Raw genomic sequence first — 20,232 nt, forward strand, 5'->3', positions numbered from 1 at the left:
CAGGTCTTCATCCCTGAAGACTGAGGCCCCATATGCCACTTGCTGGAGGCCATGGGATTCTTACCATGAATGTTTTCCCTAGCATCTTTGAAGTAATAGTGAGACCCTAGGCAGGGGTGGAGACCCATCCTGAATGACTCTTCATGGAAGGTCCATTGGAGGATGGGTGCTGAACACTCAATAGAGCAGTTGGTCCTCCTAGCCTGGGCATCTCAGTAGGTAAGGACTCAGGATGGTTGACTATGGGGCCAAAACTAATGCTATGGTACCCTCTGGTTACCAAGGCCAAAAGAGTGGACAGTTGTGACATTCTGGACTTGGGGATTACCTTTTTCCATTCTGCATGTATTGAGATCTTTGTCTAAAGTTGAATTATGCTCTAAACTTCCTAGCCTCAGGGGATCTGGGGTCGTTTAGGAGCCTCATTAGAAATGAGATGGAGTGCTTCTTTAACCCAGGCTAGATGCCCAAGAATAAGTGTCCTGGGTCCTATCCATCAAAGGTCATGCTCCCTGATGCCTGCTCAAACCTAGCACCCAAAGTGCCAGTTATTTCCATTGCATGCAGGGGGTAAAATGAGGCTGAAGATGCACGCTCCCCGGAGGACTGGGAAGAATCTGCTCAGAAGAAAGACTCTGCTTTTTCCCAACCCTGATCCTTTCCAGGCAGTCAGCATTTGTGGAGTAGGATGGAAAGCTGCTGTCCGGTTCTCATCTCCCGCACTGGACTGGAAGTTGAAGGGTGACAGAGCAGAGTGTGGTGTCAGTGTCTGCATCTGGCTTTGCAAAAGCCCGACCACAGGGGAAAGCGGAAGTTCAAGGAGGTTGGCAGCCTTGCCCAAGATCTCCCTATAGTCCAAGGTGCGCGGGTCTTGCTCCTCGGCTAGGGGAGACATCGCCACCGCCACGCAACAGCTCAGGCGTAGACACCGGCAGGATGTGGAGGTTTGGATGGGGCGAAGGTCCAAAGGAGGCCTAAAGACCGAGAGCTGAGGCAGGTGGTGGGAGCCCATGGTGAATGGGGTGCAGTGGGGGCGCATGCCACCCGGCAGAAGGCGCGAGCCAGGGCATGGAGGGCAAAAAAGGTTCCATTCTAGGAGGTAGTGAGGACGCTGGCACTCTCTTGCCAGAATCATAGGACCCCACAGCCTTGGAAAGGGATAAATGGAGGGGCAGAAAGGGGTGCCTAGGGGAGGCGAGGCGGTCAGCCTGGGTCTGAGGGCGCAGAAGAGAACAGTGAGAAGGTCCGTGTTGGGTAGGGTCTGCGCCTGGGCCACCTATAGAACGGGTTCAGTTCTGGGCTCCCTGGTAAACGGAGAATGGCAGTGACCGAGCCGTCGGGGCGCAGCGGCTGGGCGCCCCCTCCGGCAGCAGCGAGGGGTCTGGCGGGGAGGGCAGGGGCGGCGCCAGGCAGCGGTGACGTGCGCGGGGGACGTGCCGCGCGAGGGATGAGAGCACTTAAAGTCGCCCCCGGCTCGGAGCCGAGCAGCCCGGGCGGACAGAGGCGGACGCTGCGGCTGGCGGTGGCGGTGGCAGGTAGGCGCGGCGCGATGCTTGGCGCGTGGAGCGAGGCAGGGACCCTCCAGTGGCCCAGGGGTTGGGCCTTCGTTCCTCAGGTGCCGGATCCGGGCCTGGAGCTCCTGGCTCCCGGTCATCTTCCCTCCTAGTTCCCCAGCCCCGGGTCTCTCCTGACTTGGAGAACCCTCTCACCACTGCGGCTCCACCAAATGGCCTGGAGCAGCCAGTTGCGTGCTCGCATCCTGCCTCCCTACCTTCGCAGAAGCCTCTCCATCCGACAGCCCTCGGGGGCTGGGCTTAATCTAGGAGGCAGCCGCTCTGGGCGACCAAACGTCCAGAGTATAAATAGCTCGGCCCAAGAGGGTTGGAGGGTGGCCAGGCGACTGGAGAACCTGGGCTATATTTGGTGGGAATGCTATAGACTTCTTGGAACCCTGAACCTCCAGCGGGCATCACAGCAGGCCGCCCAGTGAGAGAGGAGCACGTGCGCTTCGGAATGGTTGGGGGAGGAATGCCCTCGGGTCTCTTCCTCCCATCTCCTCATTACATCTTACTAACCACCTTAAACTCGCTAACCATCACCTAGCCACCACTATTAGCCCAAACTAGGCACATGAAAGTGTGGTTTCCCTCCATAATGGGATAGGTTTGCCCTATCCTCATTCCGTGGGAAAACCAGGTGCACAGCCTAGGTTTTTTTGTTTGCCTGAGAAATGGTTTACCTGGATGCTGGTCCAGTCAACAGGCAGCTTTAACTGCAAGGGAAGCCGTTAACTCTGCCACTGATGGTTCTTGGAATCTGGGCGACAGGTAAGGGGGCAGCAGGATCCAAAGTCTGCTCTTTACCCGTCGTACAGGGCTGCATGTCCAGGCCGACAGGAACACTTTCTGTGATGATCAGAAATAGGGGCAACAGGGTGATCTGAGAGACAGTAAATGGCAAGGCTTCCCCATACAACACAGCCCAGTAGCTTGTCCAAAGCCGGGGGTGGATTCTGTTGGTGGCAGGAGGTTATCTCCCAGGGCCCTCAGCTTCATTCCACAGGCCCAAAAGTTGGCTGGTGTCCAGTGGGTGCTGGGTCTGTCTGTGCCGAAAATGTTGGGACTCCCTCAGGATGGGCAGTGACTAATGCACAGCTAGGATGGTGCGCGAATGACGGGTCTACCCCTCAAGGGGCACTGGGGACACTGCCTAGGTATCTGTGGATCCTTCTTGACAAGGACTTTGTGGTTCCAAGATGGACTTGCCCACACCACCAGGGCAGGGCCTGCTTCCCATATAAACGATCTAGTACTCACTGCCTGGAAGCCTAAATTTGGAGGGGGAGCAAGGAGAAAGCATTGTTGAACTTACAGCCATCAGGAGTGATATAGAAGGGGTCGGTTTGTGGGACCCTTAGTATGCCAGTGTGCCGGGATTACCGACTCTAGGGCCAGTTCTGCAGTGAACTGGCCAGGAAGTGGGGGCTGGTGAGGGACCAAGTGCAGGGGGCACCTTGGGGCTCCGAGTCGGACCTTCTGGATGGTGGTGCTTAGCAACTGGAGACGCCTCTGGATCAGGCCTTAGTCCACTTGGCACTGGGCACCGGCACAGGGGCAGGGCAGGAATGGCGACAGCCCTAGTGGCATGAGTAGGCCTCCCGCCTCAGTTTCCATCAGTGGAATGGGCTATGAGGGGCAGGTGCACTTATGAACTAGCTGCGAGACCTGCAGTTCATCAGTCAGCATCTCAGAGGCTCGCCCGCCCGCCCCGGCTCGCTTCTGCGAAGGGCAGAGGGAAATGGCCCGCCTCGAAAGCCCATCTGTGGGTGAATTGTAGGGCCCCTTAGGGCATGCGGCGCCTCGCTCTGCGAGTACGGTAGGAGCGGAGAAGGACCGCCTACTCCAGGCAATACGGGCGGCGGCTCCTCCCTTGGCGCGGTCACGTCCCCCACGTCCCGAGGCCGCTTGGGTGGAGCTTCCTTCCCTTCCCGACCCTAGCCCGACCCACTGAGCCCCGCCCAGGTCTGCTGGACTTTTACATCCAGTCGGCAGATGGAGTGAGGCGGTCCTGTCGGTTGCCGCCTCTAACCCAAGGCCCCCCCCCCCATACATCTGCCATCTCCAGACCTACCTCCTTGCCAGACAGTGGTGGGAGTTGGGGGGCGCTTATGACTTCTGAGCCTCCCTTTAGCTTTGGATCCTGGCTTTAGGAAGGAAGACTGCAGGGGAATTGAGGGTTCCATGCATGCATGGCCTTGTGAGGGAGTAGCCAGTGCAGTGACCAGCAGGCCTAGGTGGAACTTTGTGGGAAAGTGGCTCAGAGAGGGTCTCACTCACTAATCCTAACCTTGCAGAGAAGGGGCTCCCACAGCAAGATGAAGATCCCCAGGACTGCCCCATTTTTGTGACAGTCAAGCGTTGAAGGTTTCTCACAAGGTGTGGTACTCTGAGCCCAAGTATCCTACCACAGCCCTGCAGGGATCTCAGGCTTGAGGTGGGGGGGTGGTTGGCTCTGGGCAACAGTGTCTATTCTGGCAAACAAGACGAGTATTTCTACCCTGCTGGTCCCTGCGAGGTTGATGTGAGCTGACAGGACAACTTGCCGTGATGCCAGGCATGCCCTGGAGGCTGGGCAGGCCAGGAGGGATGGGGTGGAGGGCCAGGCAACCCCTGTGGCTCAGCCTCTGCTGCACCACGCCTCCGCAGAAAAAGCCCCGAGGGGCTTTTCCATGGCATTCCTTTACACACTGGTGGGCTCCGGGCTGAGGGCTCAGAAAGGAGAGGCATGCTGGTATACCTGTTTGTACAATGGTAGGGGAAGGGAGGGAGGGAACTTGGAAGGAGACCTTTCAACAGCCTCTTGCCCCTGCTACCAAGGTATTGAGGGCTAGCCTCAACTAGTTGCTTGTTTTTTGAGGATCTGGAATGTAACCCAACGAAGGTAGTTGCCTTAGTTCCTGCCACCTACTTAGACCACAAAGGCAGGGCCAAGCCTGGTCCCTCCTCTGATGATGGGCACTTAAGGGGCACCTGAATAGACCAGAGACCAGAACTCAGGGCTTGGACCACTGTGGGCACCTTCCTTGGACTGATAGTCCAGACCCTTGAATGCAAAAGGTTACAAGGGACTCCCATGTACCTCTGCCATAGGCAACACTCATTGGTGTTAGGCCTTTCAAGGGCCTCTAGGGACCAGCTTTCGGGAGCACCCTGTAAGCTTTCCTGGCCCAGCCCCCACCCCCAGATCAGTTTTCTGTGACCTGGAGGCTGAGTTATTTCTGGGCTGCTTCACATGCTTCCTTGGGAGGGTAAATGTCACCGAAAGGCCAGACAGCTAGGGTGTGCCCATGGATATGCTGTTGGAGGTGGGGGCCCCTGTGGATATAGACAGGGAAGCCCAAGGGTTAGAGCACTGGCCTGCATTTTGGCCCATCCATGCTGTTACCCTGTGGATCTCATTCTCAAGGCAGGCTGGGGATCCTAGCCTTTTTCTCTCCTGGGATGTGTTGAGGCCTGGGTGACAAAAGCAGCCTAAACAGCAGGCTTAAACCCCACCCCTGGTTGGGAAATTTGATCTCCTTGAGAAGTCTTCCTCTCTGGGGTCTCTGGAGACAGGCTGGGGTGGGCACTGGCGAGGCTCCGTTAGGGTAGTTAGCACCATACTGGGTAAGGACAACGCTGGTGCTGGGCCTTGGTGGAGAGCTTCCTGTCTTGGTGCCATCATCTTCTTGGCCCTGAAGAGGGCCTTCCCTGTATTATTAGTCTTACATGCAGCCATGGGCCTGAAAAGCTCCAGAACATGTACCCTTCAGACCTTGCCTGCCCTTCAAGACCCCAGTTCAGAGGGCCCATCATCTACAGCTGGTAATTATGTCCCCCTTTCTGTCCTTCTGGAATTCTGAGAGCTCCAGTGAGGGCCCAACCTTTATAAGAAACAAGCAAAGGTAGAGAAACTTCAAAAGGCTGGAATACCTGTTAGTACCTTGATAAGTGCTACACACACCTGATACAGCTCAGCTGCTCAGGCCTGGGAGTTCTCATCCTCTGTGGGGGACCTCGGGGGCCCAGAGTTAGGTTAGTACTCACGGCTGTTTCTGGGCATGCTCTCCTTTTGGCTTTGCATGGAAATTGGATTTTATTTTGTGATTGTGAGCGCGCGTGCGCGCGCACGCGCGCGCGGGGTGGAGTGAGGTGGGGTGGGGGGGGCACAGGCATCTGTGTGCCTGTGTGTGTGTGTGTGTGTGTGTGTGTGTGTGTGTGTGTGTGTCATTGTTTATGGAGGTCAGGACAACCTGTAGGAGTCAGTTCTCTTCCATCATGTAGGTCATGGGGATTGAACCCACTCTGTCAGCCTCAGGGGCAGGTGCCTTTACCCACTGAGCCACCTTGCCCACTCTGGCTTTATTTTAAAAAGTGCAACAGAAGGCCGGGCATAGTGATGCATGCCGGTAATCCTAGGAATCAAGAGTTAGAGGCAAGGAGTTTGAGGCCATCCTGTGATATATATAGAGTTCCAAGCCAACTAGGGCTACATAGTGAGATAGTGTACACACACACACACACACACACACACACACACACACACACACACACACAAAAGAGATAACAAACTTTTGTAAAGCCACAATCTGAACAAGCAGGAACCCCAGTTGGCCACCCCTTCCATTCTCTCCTTGACTATCCCTTAAATTTTGGGCCTGGCGTCATCCTCATTTTTCTGTCTTTGGTTTCACCTCTAAATGGTATATCCCTAAAATGCACTCCCCCACTCCAGTTTTTAGTTTCCCTTTTAAATAATCTTAAGGGTCTTTTAAACCCAGGGCTAATGGATAAGAGGTGCCTGGAACCTGGGGCTCCCACTGAGCATGTCCTCACTGGCATAAAATACTTCTCCTTTGGGTGTGAGTGGGGAGGGTCTCAGGCTGGGCCATGGCCAGATGGTCAGAAGCAGGGTGAAGCCTTTGAAGGTAGGTGTGCGTTCGCAGCAGAGCTGTGTGTTGTCTCTGAACCTTAGGAAAACCTGGGTGGAGTCACACCACATTTGGGCTTCCCAGGACACAGTCTAGTTTAGCATGTCTGTGCCCCAACCACGGGACTCTGCTCACAGGAAGAAGGCAGCAAAGGGGCAGGGCTGGAGCCTGCAGATACATGCCCAGCCCTTCCAGGGTGAGCAGCCAGGGTAGCTCTCCTGGTCAGGGGTTTACATCCCAGTGCCAGCTGCCTGAAACAACATCATGGTTTGATTTTCTCCCCAGAGTACTGTTTGGCAGCACAGCATTTGTGGAGACTGGACTGAATACTCAGGTCAGAGGCTGCCCCCTGCTGCAGCTCAATTCTTGGTGAGATGGGGGATGAGGCTGAGCAACCTCTGCGATTAGGGGAACACTGACTGGGGGTCGATACCCAGACAAAAACCCGGCCCTAGCTTTCGGACTTGCTTTGTCTCACATCAACTAAGCCCCTGAAATTCATGAAAAGGGAAGTTAGCACTGGGTGGGGGTGGGGTATGGGACACTTCCTGCTTACTTTAGCAGCTAGGGGCCAGAAGATCTGCCCCTGTTCCAATAGATTAATTATGAGCTGCAGCCATGACTGATTTTTTTTCCCCTTAACCCCTAAGCCTTCCTAGAATCCACCAGGATCTTCAGCCTCTTCCAAAAGCCACTGTCATGGGTGATTCTAGGCGGAGTTAGAAGTACTAACCTCTACCAAGGGGAAGTAGGAAGCGCCCTCAGATACTACAGCCTGTGCTTCATCTGCCTCTGCTCCAGACCCATGTCCTCCCAGTCAGTCAGAAAGTGGAATCCAGGGTGGGCAAAGAGTGCAGCCCAGCTCCTCAGGGGCAGAACAGGGCGGGCTCACCTCATTTAGATTTAGAGCTGGGCAAAGCACTGGGCACCCACCCCAGACATTCTGGGGGAGGACTCGAGAGTGTGCCCCCAAGGGGTGGGAAGTATAGGCTGCTGCCAGGGTTACGTTGTGCGGCACAGCCTCTGCCCAGTGCAAAAAACACCAGCTGGGGCTGGTTTCTTGGGTCTGTTCTTCCCAGGAGGTAATGTGAATCCTGGCCAAGCCCGAAAAAGTCACTGTACTTTATAGCCACCTGTGTGGGAACAGACAGCTGAGTGAGGGTCCAGACAGCTTCCCAAAGTACAGTTAAGGTAGTGACAGCAGGCTGCCCAAGGCTGAGCTGCTGTAGGAGTGGCCAGGTGCCAATTCTGGGACTCTCCAGGTGTCTTGCCTGTTTCTGTCCCCACCCTCCTCTGCTGGGCTGCAGCTGAGATGATCACCCTGGCAACCTGAGTCAGCTCTGTTTCTTTTCTCTCAGGGCAAGGTGAAACCAGCCCTCCTGGCTATGGGAGGAGCCGTGGTGGACGATGGTCCCACCGGAGTCAAGGCCCCTGATGGCGGCTGGGGCTGGGCCGTCCTCTTCGGCTGTTTCATCATCACGGGTTTCTCCTATGCCTTTCCCAAAGCAGTCAGCGTGTTTTTCAAGGAGCTCATGCATGAGTTTGGGATTGGCTACAGCGACACAGCTTGGATCTCCTCCATCCTGCTGGCTATGCTCTATGGCACAGGTGAGCTGGGGTCCACAGGCATCCCAGGGAGCACAGGGGAATGGGGAAGTCCTTCAGTGGGTGATCTTGCCAGAAAGGTATTGGTTCTCTGAAGGGCAAAGTGTCTCGGTCCCTGTCTAAGTGTGTAGGCTCCTCCCAGTGGTCAGGCTCCACAAGCGGTTCCTTCAAAGAGGTTGATGCCTGTTGACCTGCTTAGGTCACGTGAGGAGCTGGGCTCTGCCCAGTGTCCACGAGTCACCTTGCACTAAGAACCTAGCCCCCAGTGCCCAGCACACCTGATAATTGAGGGTCTTGCATATTCTGGTGGGCAGGGATGGGGCAGAGTCAAGCCAGACGCCTGGCCCCTCCCTCAGCTACCTTCTCTACACAGGGCCACTCTGCAGTGTGTGTGTGAACCGTTTTGGCTGCCGGCCTGTCATGCTTGTGGGTGGCCTCTTTGCATCCCTGGGAATGGTGGCCGCATCTTTCTGCAGAAGCATCATTCAGATCTACCTCACCACAGGGGTCATCACTGGTGAGTTGGGTGGGACCTGCAGACCTCCTGCGCATGATCTGTTCTGAGTTTCGGGGGAAAGTTGAGCACTGTTGGGCTTCTTGGCTGTACCCTTCCCACCCGTAAGTCTGACGAGACACGTGGCCAGTGTCTGAGGCTCTGTACTCTGAGACCCATTAGATGTTCGCCACCATTTGCAATGGACCTGCGCTCAGGGAAGTTGGGGTATGGATGAAGGTATGGGAGACACGGGTCTAAACTGCCTTCCCTGCAAGTCCTGGCCATGGGGTTCAACTCTGCTTGCTCTCCTTGGAGGTCTGGGCCTGGGGTTTCATAGTGCCTTCTTTGCAAGCCTGGATTTGAGGTCTTACACTGCCCTTTCTTACAGGCTTGGGTCTGGCTCTCAACTTCCAGCCCTCCCTCATCATGCTCAACCGATACTTCAACAAACGGCGCCCCATCGCCAATGGGCTGGCGGCAGCGGGCAGTCCCGTGTTCCTCTGCGCGCTGTCCCCGCTGGGGCAGCTCCTGCAGGACCACTATGGCTGGCGAGGTGGCTTCCTCATCCTGGGGGGCCTGCTGCTCAACTGCTGCGTATGCGCTGCGCTCATGAGGCCGCTGGTGGCACCCAAGGCGCATGCAGGGACCGGGCCCCAAGTCCCCCAGCGGCCATCAAAGCATCTTTTGGACTTGAGTGTCTTCCGAGACCGTGGCTTCCTCATCTATGCAGTGGCTGCTTCCATCATGGTGCTGGGGCTCTTTGTGCCCCCAGTGTTTGTGGTGAGCTATGCTAAGGATCTGGGTGTGCCTGACACAAAGGCCGCCTTCCTCCTCACCATCCTGGGCTTCATTGACATCTTTGCCAGGCCCACAGCTGGTTTCATAACGGGGCTCAAGAAGGTGCGGCCCTACTCTGTCTACCTCTTCAGCTTTGCCATGTTCTTCAATGGCTTCACCGACCTGACAGGCTCCACAGCCAGTGACTATGGTGGCCTGGTGGTCTTCTGCATCTTCTTTGGCATCTCATATGGCATGGTAGGGGCTCTACAGTTTGAGGTGCTCATGGCTATCGTAGGCACTCAGAAGTTCTCCAGTGCCATCGGTCTCGTGTTGCTGTTAGAGGCTGTGGCTGTGCTCATCGGACCCCCGTCAGGAGGTGAGTGCTGCTGGCAGGGGGCACCAGAACAGGGCAAGGCCTGGCCTCCTTGAGGAGGGGCTACCTACCCCCCTTCCTTTCATACCTGCTTTAGGAGACTGGAAATAGATAGGATCTGGGGCCAGCAGATGTCAGCAGTAAGTGCTGGCTCTGAGCCAAGACAGGCATAAACTTTGGTCCTTTTACTTTCTGAAGGCCAGCCAAAAACACTCCATTGAAATGGAGAATGGCTTTAGCTGGAGAGGGTGGCCTAGCTATCCTGGACTGTCTCTTACTCCACAGCCCTTTCTGATCCCCTTAAAGCCTCTGGCTCCTTCTTTCTCCAAAATGGTCTTGGGGTCCTCAGTTACTAAGTGTTCAGGGCCTTGCTAAGCCATGTTTCTTTCTAGGGCTCTGTGACTGGGAAGGGAGAGATATATGCCCCATGAGTGCAAACCTTCAAGGCCACTTCTATCCATCCTTTTTGATTCAGCCTTTGCTCTCATGGGCTGGGGAGGGCTGGGCAGATGCTGCTGGGGATGGAGTGCAAGGCAGAGAGGGTGACTGCATGCGTGAGGCATTTCCTCAATGCCAGGAGATGGAGCCCTGGCCCAGGGTGGAAGCAGGGTACTCCCAGGAGCTTCTAGTGACCCAGGTCTTCTTTGCAGGCAAGCTGCTGGATGCCACGAAAGTTTACAAGTATGTGTTCATCCTGGCGGGGGCAGAGGTGCTCACCTCCTCCCTTGTGCTGCTGTTGGGCAACTTCTTCTGCATCAGGAAGAGGCCCGAGGTGACCCAGCCTGAGGAGGTGGCCTCAGAGGAGGAGAAGCTCCACAAGCCCCCTGTGGACTCGAGGGTGGACTCGAGGGAGGTGGAGCACTTCCTGAAGGGACAGCCTGAGAAAAATGGGGAGGTGGTTCATACCCCGGAAACCAGCGTGTGAGCGGCCTGGCCGGGCGGGCAGGGAGCAGGGAAGAGGTCCAGAGACTGGCAACGCTCATATTTATTTCACAAACAGGACCAGCTGAGGCGGGGCCATCTGCTCAGCTCTGGCTGCCTGGTCAGCGGGTCAGTGTTTTGCGGGGAGAGGTGGCGGGGTGGGAACCGTGTCGTTCCAAAGTGGATCTGCGGTGAAGCCAAGGAAGCCGCACAGTTACCAGCCGGCAGACCAGGGCCCCAGCCTGCTGAGCCCGAGCAGCCTGTGCCTCCCCGCCCCCACTGTGGCCAAGGACCTAGAAACCCACACTTAGGAGACAACACGACTTTAATCAGAGGGCAGGGCTGGGACGGGCTGGCAGGTGGGTGCTGCCTGCAGGGTCCTCCCTGGCCCCACCATCCACCCCCACCTCTGCCCTGGTCTCCTACATTGCCAATCACCCCTCGTCTAGGGGACAAAGCGCTCCTTCTGCCTGAGAAGGTAGAAACAGTCCTGTGTGTAGAGGAGCACCAGAGGGCCTGTCTCCAGGAGCTGTCTGGTTCTGGGCAGTGGTCTCTTCACCCTGAGTCCCACCTTTGTTAAATAACAAACTGCTGATTCTTAAAAAGTGGTTCTGATCTTCATTAGCTCTCCCAGTTCTGCCTGCTGTAACCTTCTCTGCTGTCCCTAGGGTTTGTTCAGCAGCCACAGAGTTCATATAGCAGGAAGAAAAGGGGAGAGGGGAATATCAAGGGAGGGAGAGGGGCCCCAGGGTGGCACTCAGAGGCCCTGGGAGCTCCCAGGGGTGAGGAGACTGAGCTCAGATACAGCATAAGCTCTGCTCACTGTCTGTGGGCTTCCAGCGTGAGTTTCCTGCCTTCCGTTTATTCACCCCTCTGGAGGGCTGGTAAATTTCTCTATGTAGTCAGCACCTGCTGATCCTGTTCCCCGTCCTCTGTCCAGCCCATGCTCAGCACTCGGGTTTGCCCTGGGCACCGCGCACCCACCTGCCCTGTGGCCAGTGGCGGCCTGCGTGGCTGGAAGCCCGGTCAGAGGCCGCTGGGGCCGCCTCAGTAGGTGGTGCGTCGTGGGCGCTGGGGACGGCAGCGGGCACCTTGGCGGGCCGCATGCAGCCGGAGAGACGACACGTCCCTGCTCCTCTGCAAGGAAAAGGAGGCAGTGCTCATACCTGGTCCCAGCCTCCCATGCGCCCTGGTGGGTCTGGCTCTGCTCAGCTGCATGAGGAGGCCAAGGGTTTGCAGCTCTGACCCAGTCTCAAGTTTCTGGGGTGCCTCTCCCATCTGGTCCTTTTGTTCCCTCTAGTAAGTCAGCTGGTGGGCAGTGCTGGTGGCAGCTGTGGCCACACGCATCCTGGAGTCTCATCTGCCAACCTCACCAGAGCAGACTTAAAGACAGGCCAAGCCCCAACTGTCGTGTTAGCTGCCCCTAGAAACTAGAGGGAAAAGAGACAAAATGGTGGGGAGTGGGCAGCACTCTGATGCAGACACTGGGCCTCGGTGGACATAGCCTGCTCTGCCCACCTCTCAGCCAGCCTCACTCCTCAGGACTCACAAGAGCCTCAGGCCTCCTTCCTCTGCTCCTAGGCCTAGCAGCAGCAATTGTACTGATGGGATCATTGCCTGAGAGCAGCTCTTGGTGGGGAGGGCACAGGAAGGGCCTTTTCCTAGAACCACCATCTGCACTGATCAAACTATGATTTCCCAACCTCTTACACCCTAAACCAGCTCTTACCCTCACTAAGCTGCATCACCCTGGGTGAGAGCACCAGGTCATCCAGCCCGTTCCATAGGGCACAGATCCATAGTGGGCTGGAGTCTTTATAAGGGCTGGGTGGCCCTGAGACCCCTCTTTAAGCCTGTATGTGCTGGTGGGACCCCACTTGCACCCCATGGTGGCAGCCTCTGTGCCCTGTAATGAGCAGGTGGCTTCATCTGTCTGCATTTCTGCAGAGATACTTTCCAACTGGACAAAAGCAAACTCCCTGTCTTCAAGTATGGCTGCTGGAACACCTAGAGTGGTAACCATCCCAAAGAGATGACTCTGAAGCCAAAAAGACCTAAGGAGGGACTGAATGCTTGGGCAGCAGCTGGGGACACATCAGAGGACGCACTGAACAGACTGCCCTGTAGGGGCTGAATGGAGTACCAAGGATATTCAGTATCCTCCAAAGATCCAAGCCTGAGTGACAATGGAAAGGCCTGTCCATCCAGACTCACCTAATCCTGGGCCTGCAAAGGTCCAGGGAAAGAGATATCTCACCATCCCCAAATCAGAGTCTGAGCAAATGAGCTAGGCTTATGGGCTACTGCTGCCCAACCTACTGGGTCTGTCTCCCCAAACCCTGCACTCTTGGCAGAGAACACACAGAGCCAAGTATGTGAATGACAAGTAACAGCCTACTGGCTAGTGATTCTACACCATCTGAGGAATTCAGGGTGGGCTTCTGAAGGCAGCTGCCCAGATGCACGGCTGTTTGTGGGACCACCCAGTCTCCAGTGTAGACAATGGCCTCTTGGATGTGCAGTTCATCCAGACTCTGGTTCCAAGACCAGCTCCTTTCACCTCTAGCACAAGCACCTTTACAGAGTGAAAAGTAGTACCTAACAGTGGATTGCTTATAGGACCTGTTCTTTGCCTGGCTGCAACAGAAGGGAGCTCTAGACTCAGGGAAGTGCCAATATAGGCAAAGCTGGCACTAATTTCATCTCCTGTTTCAGTGGTTCTCAACCTTCATAAGGCCACGGCCCTTTAATACAGTTCCTATTTTGTAGTGATCCCCAACCATAAAATTAATTTTCATTCTTACTTCATAACTGTAATTTTGCTATTATGAATTGCAATGCAAATATTTTTGGAGATAAGAGGGTTGTCAAAGGGGTCATGACGGTTGAAAACCATTGTACTAGCTAATGAGGGACAGTGGAACAACAGTCCCTTCTGGAATCCACCAAGCAGGCCAGAAGCCAACTTGGGATGCTCAAAATACAGGCAGAATGGAGTAACTAACTTGGAAGAGACTGGCAAGCTGAGGGTGGGGTTAAAGGGGCAAGAACTCAGGCATGATTCTGGGAGTTTCCCTCTCTAGCACGTCCACACCTGCCACACACAGGGAACTAAGTGGGTTTTGGCCATAAATCCTGCCAGCACTTGACTGCTAAAACTGAGCCTCCAAGTTCTACTGGCCAAGCCCATTAGGATGTGGGACAGATAAGAATTCCCAAGAGGCCAGGTGGTGGCGGCACCTGTAATCTCAGCACTCAGGAGGCAGAGGCAGGCGGATCTCTGAATTCGAGGCCAACCTCGTCTACAGAGTGAGTTCCAGGACAGGTTCCAAAAGCTACACAGAGAAGCCCTGTCTTAAAAAAAACAACAAAAAAGAATTCCCAAGAGGACAGGTCTCCACAACATGAACAGACCTAGTTCCAGCAACCTGATAGCTTTTCCCTGTCCCTCAAAAGGGTGCTGCTGTAGAAAACTCTTGTGTACACAGATGCCTTCTCCCTGTGCATGCCAGGAACAGTGGGACACACCTACCTCAGCTCCCCTCCCTAGCAAGGTGAAAATCTAAGGCACTAGTACAGAGGGTTATGTAGGTTAGGGGCTTCTATCTCAAAAGGTGCTTATAAAGTGAGTGGAGAAGAGCTGACAGAACCATCACAACATCCCTAAGTAAACTCATAAGAATATCCACCCATACACCCCAGAATCCAAGTGGGAGCCATCTTTTTGGCTCCTACTCCAACTAGCTTTCCAACACTTAAAGGCTGAGAAAGGACAAGCAGGACTATCATCCTGAACAAGTTAGTTTTACTGGGTCTTTAATACCAACAGTCAGAAGGTTGAGGCAGAAGAATCACTCAGTTCCAGGACAGCCTGGGCTACAGAAAGAGACTGTCTTAATCTCAGAGCCAGCACCCACACCAAGTTAACTTTCATATGGCTTACATACTGAAAACTCATCTGCTGAAAGAAAGACCACACAAGGGGGAGGGAGGAAAGGTAGAAGTCATTATGAATTTATTATTTACACAATTGTTAAAGTACACAAATACAGTGGGAGTACAAACGCACAGCTCAGACTGGTCACCAAGACACAGGTTGATACACACATTCTAACTACGCTTCCTGCGAGTGATGATGGGATTAAATGTTAGGCAAGAACCGTCAGAGTCACGCCCTGGAGGACCTCCGACAGGCCTAATCTCAGCACAACCCAACAGGGCCAGGCTGAACCCGGATCAGTCTCAAGGCCACCCTGACACCCCTCCGGCACCACAGGTATCTACAAAGAACACTTGCCAGGAAGGCCAGCCAATGAAGAGAGGAGGCCCAACTCTGATGATAAAGAATTTGCAACAAAAATCTCAACCTTGCCCAACCCTCCCAACCTCCCTCTGCACTCCCAGACACACAGTCCCACCTAGTCAAGTCCCTGCACCCTAAAATGCTTGCAGAGGAACCAGCTCAGGACTCAGAAAGCACCCACAGGCTCAGATGGCTGACTGGCACAACTAATAGCCACATTCTGGGATGTGTGACCCACCCCCTACCCCAGGCCAGTACTCAAGTACCAGGGAACTCTGGGAAGAAAGGAGAAGCCATGGTGGCCAGTATAGTACCCAGCATAACTCTCCACAGGCTGACAGGAAGAAATGAGAGATGGATCCCATACATGTACTGCATCCCATTTCTCAGATGGGAGCTCAGGTCCTGCTGTCTTCATATCCGGTGCACATGGTGGGAAGAGCATGTTGGCATCCTAACCGCCAGCGGCAGAGCAGCCCAGCCCCGTGATGTGTCCAGTTGAAGATCACGAAGCAGCGTGTGGTAGGCGTCACCTGCTTCTTGGCACTTCAGGGTTGATTCCCTTTGGCCACTGGTCCCTCTGGGCAAACCATGGTGTCTAGGACAGCCTGCTCCCGGGGCTCTGAGCAGAGAGGAGGTGACAGACCTAAGTGGCATCTGCATGGGAGTACTCAGTCTGTTCAGCAACTTCCCAAGTTCAAAGGCATAGAGGCAACCAACACTACCAAAACAGCAATCCTCTCCCCAGAAACCAGAAACACAAGCTCAGCTTTGAATCTTGGAATGCTCCAGTAGCCTATAGGGATCTCAAGGCCTCCGCATGTGAGTTCTTCAGAGTTTTGACTTCCTTCTTGCCTCCTTTGGGAAGAACATCATGCCAAGTGCCTTGCTGAGAATATACCTGGCACACCCTCACTCCATGGCAGTTGCACTACCTGCTCTGATGATTACAGGCATATCAGTTTATAGTGGGGAAGGGTAAGCAAGATGCCCAAATTAGGCTGATGGGAGCCCACAAGACACACACGCACACACAACTGATGAGTATTTCCTTTCCAAAGTGAACAGCACAACACAAGAAAACAAAACAAACAAAACACACATCCTTGACACTCACATGTGCCCCTCTCTTGCCTGCCTCCATTTTACACAGAAGCTCCAAGCCAGCATGTCTCAGGATTCTTTAAGGTCAACATCTTTTTTGTTTAAGACCGCAAAAACAGACAAGAAAGAAACAATAAAAAGACAGAATTCTTTACACAGATTTAAGCCAGTAATTTTTAGCAAAATGATACAAAACTGTCTTAACCAAGTAGAAGACTGGTAGCTGCGGTGGGATCGTCAGGGAGTGCAGGTCCGCCACCACTGGTGGGAGCTGAGAGGCTCTTCAGAGGGAGTCGGGTTCTCTCTGCAATGGTCTCCCAGCCTCTGCTCTTCATTCCAGCCCCATGATAACTGAGCTGACATGGGGCCACGGTGGCAGCCCCTGGCGATGGCAGCTCTTGGAGCCTGTCCATTTAGTTTGTGTTTTGATTCCCCATGAGCATCGCTGGGTGAGTGGCCTGGAGAGCTCCCGGCGTTAACATTTCAGGTTTAGACCGGGGGGCGTGTCACTAGTAAAGCCATTGGTAACAGAGTAGATCAGCCATGCATTGTCTGCCCTTCACAGCAAAAAGGAGAGTTCTCATCGGTGCACGACAGACTGAAGACCACTGGAAGCCACCCGACCGGGAATCTGTCGGAGCCAAAGCACAGGACAAGGTCAGCATGAGGCCAGAGGAACAGGCCAACCAGGCGTTTGGGTGCACATAACACAATAGAGCCTGGGAGGGAAGGGACACACTGCCACCTGGCTTCAATATCAACACCTTCACCCCTGGCTGCACAAAAAGGCCTCTGTAGCCAGGACAGGGGTCGAGCAGAACACAGGACAGGAAGATGGGGAAGAGGAGGCATGCAAGCAAGGAAACTGCAGAGCTGTGCTCCTGTAGATCTGAGTGGAGCAGTGACACTTGCTCCCAGCCTCCCTTCCTGGAAAGAACTTAGAGCTTTCAAACAGGCGTATCCTTAGGGAAGACAGGAAAAGCAATTCTTATCAGCACATTTCCAAGGTGCATATGTATTAAATAGAGCAGATCGCCCAGCAGCACAACCCCACCAAAGCTCAAGCCTCTGATGGAAGGAACTACCAAGTGCCATGTGGCCAACAAGAAAGGAGCTCAGCGTGGACACCCAGCCATGCACTGATGGCAGGGTAGCAGGTGGCTGTGGCTGGATTAATACAGACAACAGCTGCATGGACAAGATGGCTGGGCAGGTACCGAGTTTGGAAAGAAACACAAAATGAGGACAGAGATAAATGAGAGAGTGGAAGAGGAATGACTGAAAAAGCCAGGATGGGCATAGACCACCGGGAGTCTGCATGTAGCAAGAGCTCAAGAAAGCCCAACACCAAGCATGGCACCACTCAGCCGAGTACAACAGACACATGTGCCAGCACATCTGCCAGAGCCAGCCAGGCCTGAGGGCAGTTCCAGCATACCGAATGCAATCACAGGGAGGCGAGAGGACAAAGGCACAGCAGGATGGTTCCCTGAGGTCACTTGGTCCAGAAATTGTAAGGATGCCACTAACCCCCCAGAGATTGGGCAGCTCATCACAGCTACTCCATATCCCACACGTGAAGAAAAACAAGCAGAAGAAGCCTCACTCTACCTCCAGCACTTGGCATGCAAGCCCAGCCCACCAGTGAGCCCAGACGATGGGTGGGGAGTTGTTCCCACCTTGCCTGGCACCTGCTACCTGCAGAGCCCCACCATGAGCACACTCACCCAGTGCTGCCTTCCGATGGAGACGAGCAGCTACTTGCCGTGGTGTTCGAAAGGAATGCTATTCTGAGGTGGGGAAAAGACAGCTGTTGGTAAGTGTCCTGTTGGCCAGACCAGCACATGAGATCCTGGTCCCCTGGCTGCCTGTGTTGAGCCTGAGTCTTGATGTGGCCCCTGCCTTCACCAGGTCAAGAGAGCAACAGACACTTTGGGGACTCCAGCTAATGGCAAGTCTCTCCACATAGTGCATGAACTCATCAGTCTCTCATGACCCTTGACAAAAGCGGCCATTGCTATTCCAGCAGAACCCTCCTAACTGTGCTCTAGAGAAACGGCGGGGCTGAGGAAGCCCTACAAATGGGTTTGAGAGCACTATGCAGCAGGTGGAAGGGATAGCACCTCCCAGGATACACCCATGGGACACTCCCTCCTAATGAAAGCACCAGGATGATCTTATTTTAGGGCAGGTGTGGATTAAGTAAGGTATCAAAAGCAATAAGTGGCACATTTTGAACTGTGCTAGACAGGAGACCTTTCTTTTCAACGAAGGAAAAACAAATAATATAGACTCAATGATTAGATGCCCTGCAAAGCCTATGTTCTTTTGGCTAATGAGAGCAAACTCACAGATATCAGGAAACATGAGAACATGGTCTCCCTGTAAGACATGCCTAATGCAAGTGCCCTTCAGAGAAGGGAAGATGCCAAGGAAGAAGCAGCTGCTTGTGGTCAAAGCCTGAGTGAGGCTGAGGTCCTGCAGAAAAGAGGCCATCCCAGTGACCTGTACCACATCATCAGAAGTGGACAAGGGCAGCGGATGCTTCTAAGGACTGGCTTTAACTGGGTGTAAGGACTTGTGGGTATCACATTATAACTCATAGGATGCACAGCTATTAGAAAACCAGCCGCTGTAGATAAAGGAAGCTCAGCAAAAGATATGTGCTGTTGCAACAAGGGCTTATACATGCACGGTATTCTCTAGCTCGTTGTACTAAGTAAGTAGATGTCACCACTCCTACCCTGAACCCCAACTCTCAAGGGGGAAGTTACTACTGGCCTGCCAAGCCTGGAGGAACCCCACTAGTCTTTAATTTTCAAACCTCCAGAACGGTGCTTGGCTGAGGGCCTAGAAAGAGTGGAGAGGGATGAACTGTTTGGAGAGGGATGCACATCTTACAAAGCACAACACACTGATGCTGGTGGTACTCTGCAATGAAAGGGATGCTCTGAAGGACAGCTGCCTCTTAGTGTCAGCAAAACTCCCCCAAAGGTGCAGCTGTCCAGACAAATGAGCATTTGGAGACAACCATAATATAGGCAATCTCTAGAAAACCCTCAAGATAGCCAAAGGAAAAACTAAGGAACTCTAGGAAGGGAGTCTCCCAGCTATGTTCAAGCCTGCTAAGAGTTCTCCATGCACAAAGAAAGACCAAGCAACCAGAGACTGATTCAGAGGCCCAAGTTAACCATGTGGAGGAAAATGCTATTCTCTTGTCACCTTAAGGCCAAGGCAGCCACAGCCTTGGCAAGAAGCAGCAGCAGCTGGCCTGTGCCCTGTGTCTTCTTGGTATCCATAGAACTTCCTGACTTTTCCATTTCCCTCCTGCATCCCTAACTACCAGATGCTTCTTTTTTTGTATTGAAATAAAACAAAACAAAAAAGAACACCCTTGCCATCCCTTCCTTAGCCTCTGCCCAGCCCCTGGCACGAAAATGTCCAAACCCAGCCAGGGCCCACCACATCATGGGGTGTAGATGAATAGCCAAAACTGGACCACTTCCTAATGTGATCACAACGGTTTGTGTGGAAAAAAAAACAAAAACAAAAAACTGTCAAGTCTTCCATGAGGGAGCTGAGCTTAGAGTCAAGGGACTCAATCTCCTCATGATGTCAAAACTCAAGGTTCACAACTTAAGTTATCCCCTGTCAAACTCCCTACATGTGTTGTCTTTTCAAGAGAAAATTATACAAAACCAGCCATTTCTGGCATATCAGAATGCACAGGAACACATTTCAACAGTCTTGATTTCTGTTTGACCAGTCCTAGGTGTGGCCTGAGCCCAGGAAGCCCCAGGGATCTCACACTGACTCAACACATGTTCAGTCCTTACCCACTCAAACACCATACTAGATCCCACAGTAAGCCAGAGAGATGTTGCCATACAACCAAGTCCCAGAGCTGGGTACAAGTATGCTTTAAAAACAAGCTCTTAGCCAGGTGGCGGTGGCTCATGCCTTTAATCCCAGCACTCAGGAGGCAGAGGCAGGTGGATCTTTGTGAGTTCGAGGCCAGCCTGGTCTACAGAGCGAGATCCAGGAAAGGCGCAAAGCTACACAGAGAAACCCTGTCTCGAAAAACAAAACAAAACAACAACAACAACAAAAAACAAGCTCTTGGACAACAGTGGCACTGGCTGGTAAGAGCCTCTTCAAATTCAACTTTGACCCTACTCCTT

At 53.7% G+C, this 20,232-nt stretch overlaps 2 protein-coding genes across 8 annotated transcripts in view; one reads left to right on the plus strand and one right to left on the minus strand.

Moving 5' to 3' along the window:
* Positions 1–1,450: 1,450 nt before the first annotated feature.
* Positions 1,451–11,265, plus strand: Slc16a3 (solute carrier family 16 member 3). Of its 3 annotated transcripts, none has more exons than XM_028884942.2 (6): positions 1,451–1,535; positions 6,755–6,803; positions 7,828–8,077; positions 8,448–8,591; positions 8,959–9,726; positions 10,374–11,265. In XM_028884942.2, the coding sequence occupies exons 3-6, from the start codon at positions 7,855–7,857 to the stop codon at positions 10,646–10,648; spliced, it is 1,410 nt and encodes a 469-aa protein (XP_028740775.1). In that variant the 5' UTR covers positions 1,451–1,535; positions 6,755–6,803; positions 7,828–7,854; the 3' UTR covers positions 10,649–11,265. The 3 variants fall into 3 exon arrangements, with proteins under 3 accessions (XP_028740775.1, XP_028740776.1, XP_028740773.1); XM_028884940.2 differs by having other exon boundaries at positions 1,457–1,535; positions 6,755–6,838; XM_028884943.2 differs by lacking the exon at positions 6,755–6,803 and having other exon boundaries at positions 1,455–1,535.
* Positions 10,691–20,232, minus strand: part of Csnk1d (casein kinase 1 delta) — a 37,035-nt gene continuing 27,493 nt past the window's right edge. For 3 of the 5 annotated variants that reach the window (XM_037201236.1, XM_037201237.1, XM_037201238.1), the window contains 2 exons: positions 11,629–11,781; positions 10,691–10,830 (listed from right to left, as the gene is read on the minus strand). In XM_037201236.1, the coding sequence (XP_037057131.1) occupies positions 11,692–11,781 (90 nt within the window). In that variant the 3' untranslated portion in view covers positions 10,691–10,830; positions 11,629–11,691. Of the gene's footprint in view, positions 10,831–11,628; positions 11,782–14,636; positions 16,683–17,778; positions 17,842–20,232 lie in introns of those variants that run through there. The other 2 variants (XM_028884946.2, XM_028884945.2) reach the window with 2 other exon arrangements.

The sequence above is a fragment of the Peromyscus leucopus genome, chromosome 8b, assembly GCF_004664715.2.
Source record: "Peromyscus leucopus breed LL Stock chromosome 8b, UCI_PerLeu_2.1, whole genome shotgun sequence".
NCBI lineage: Eukaryota > Metazoa > Chordata > Mammalia > Rodentia > Cricetidae > Peromyscus > Peromyscus leucopus.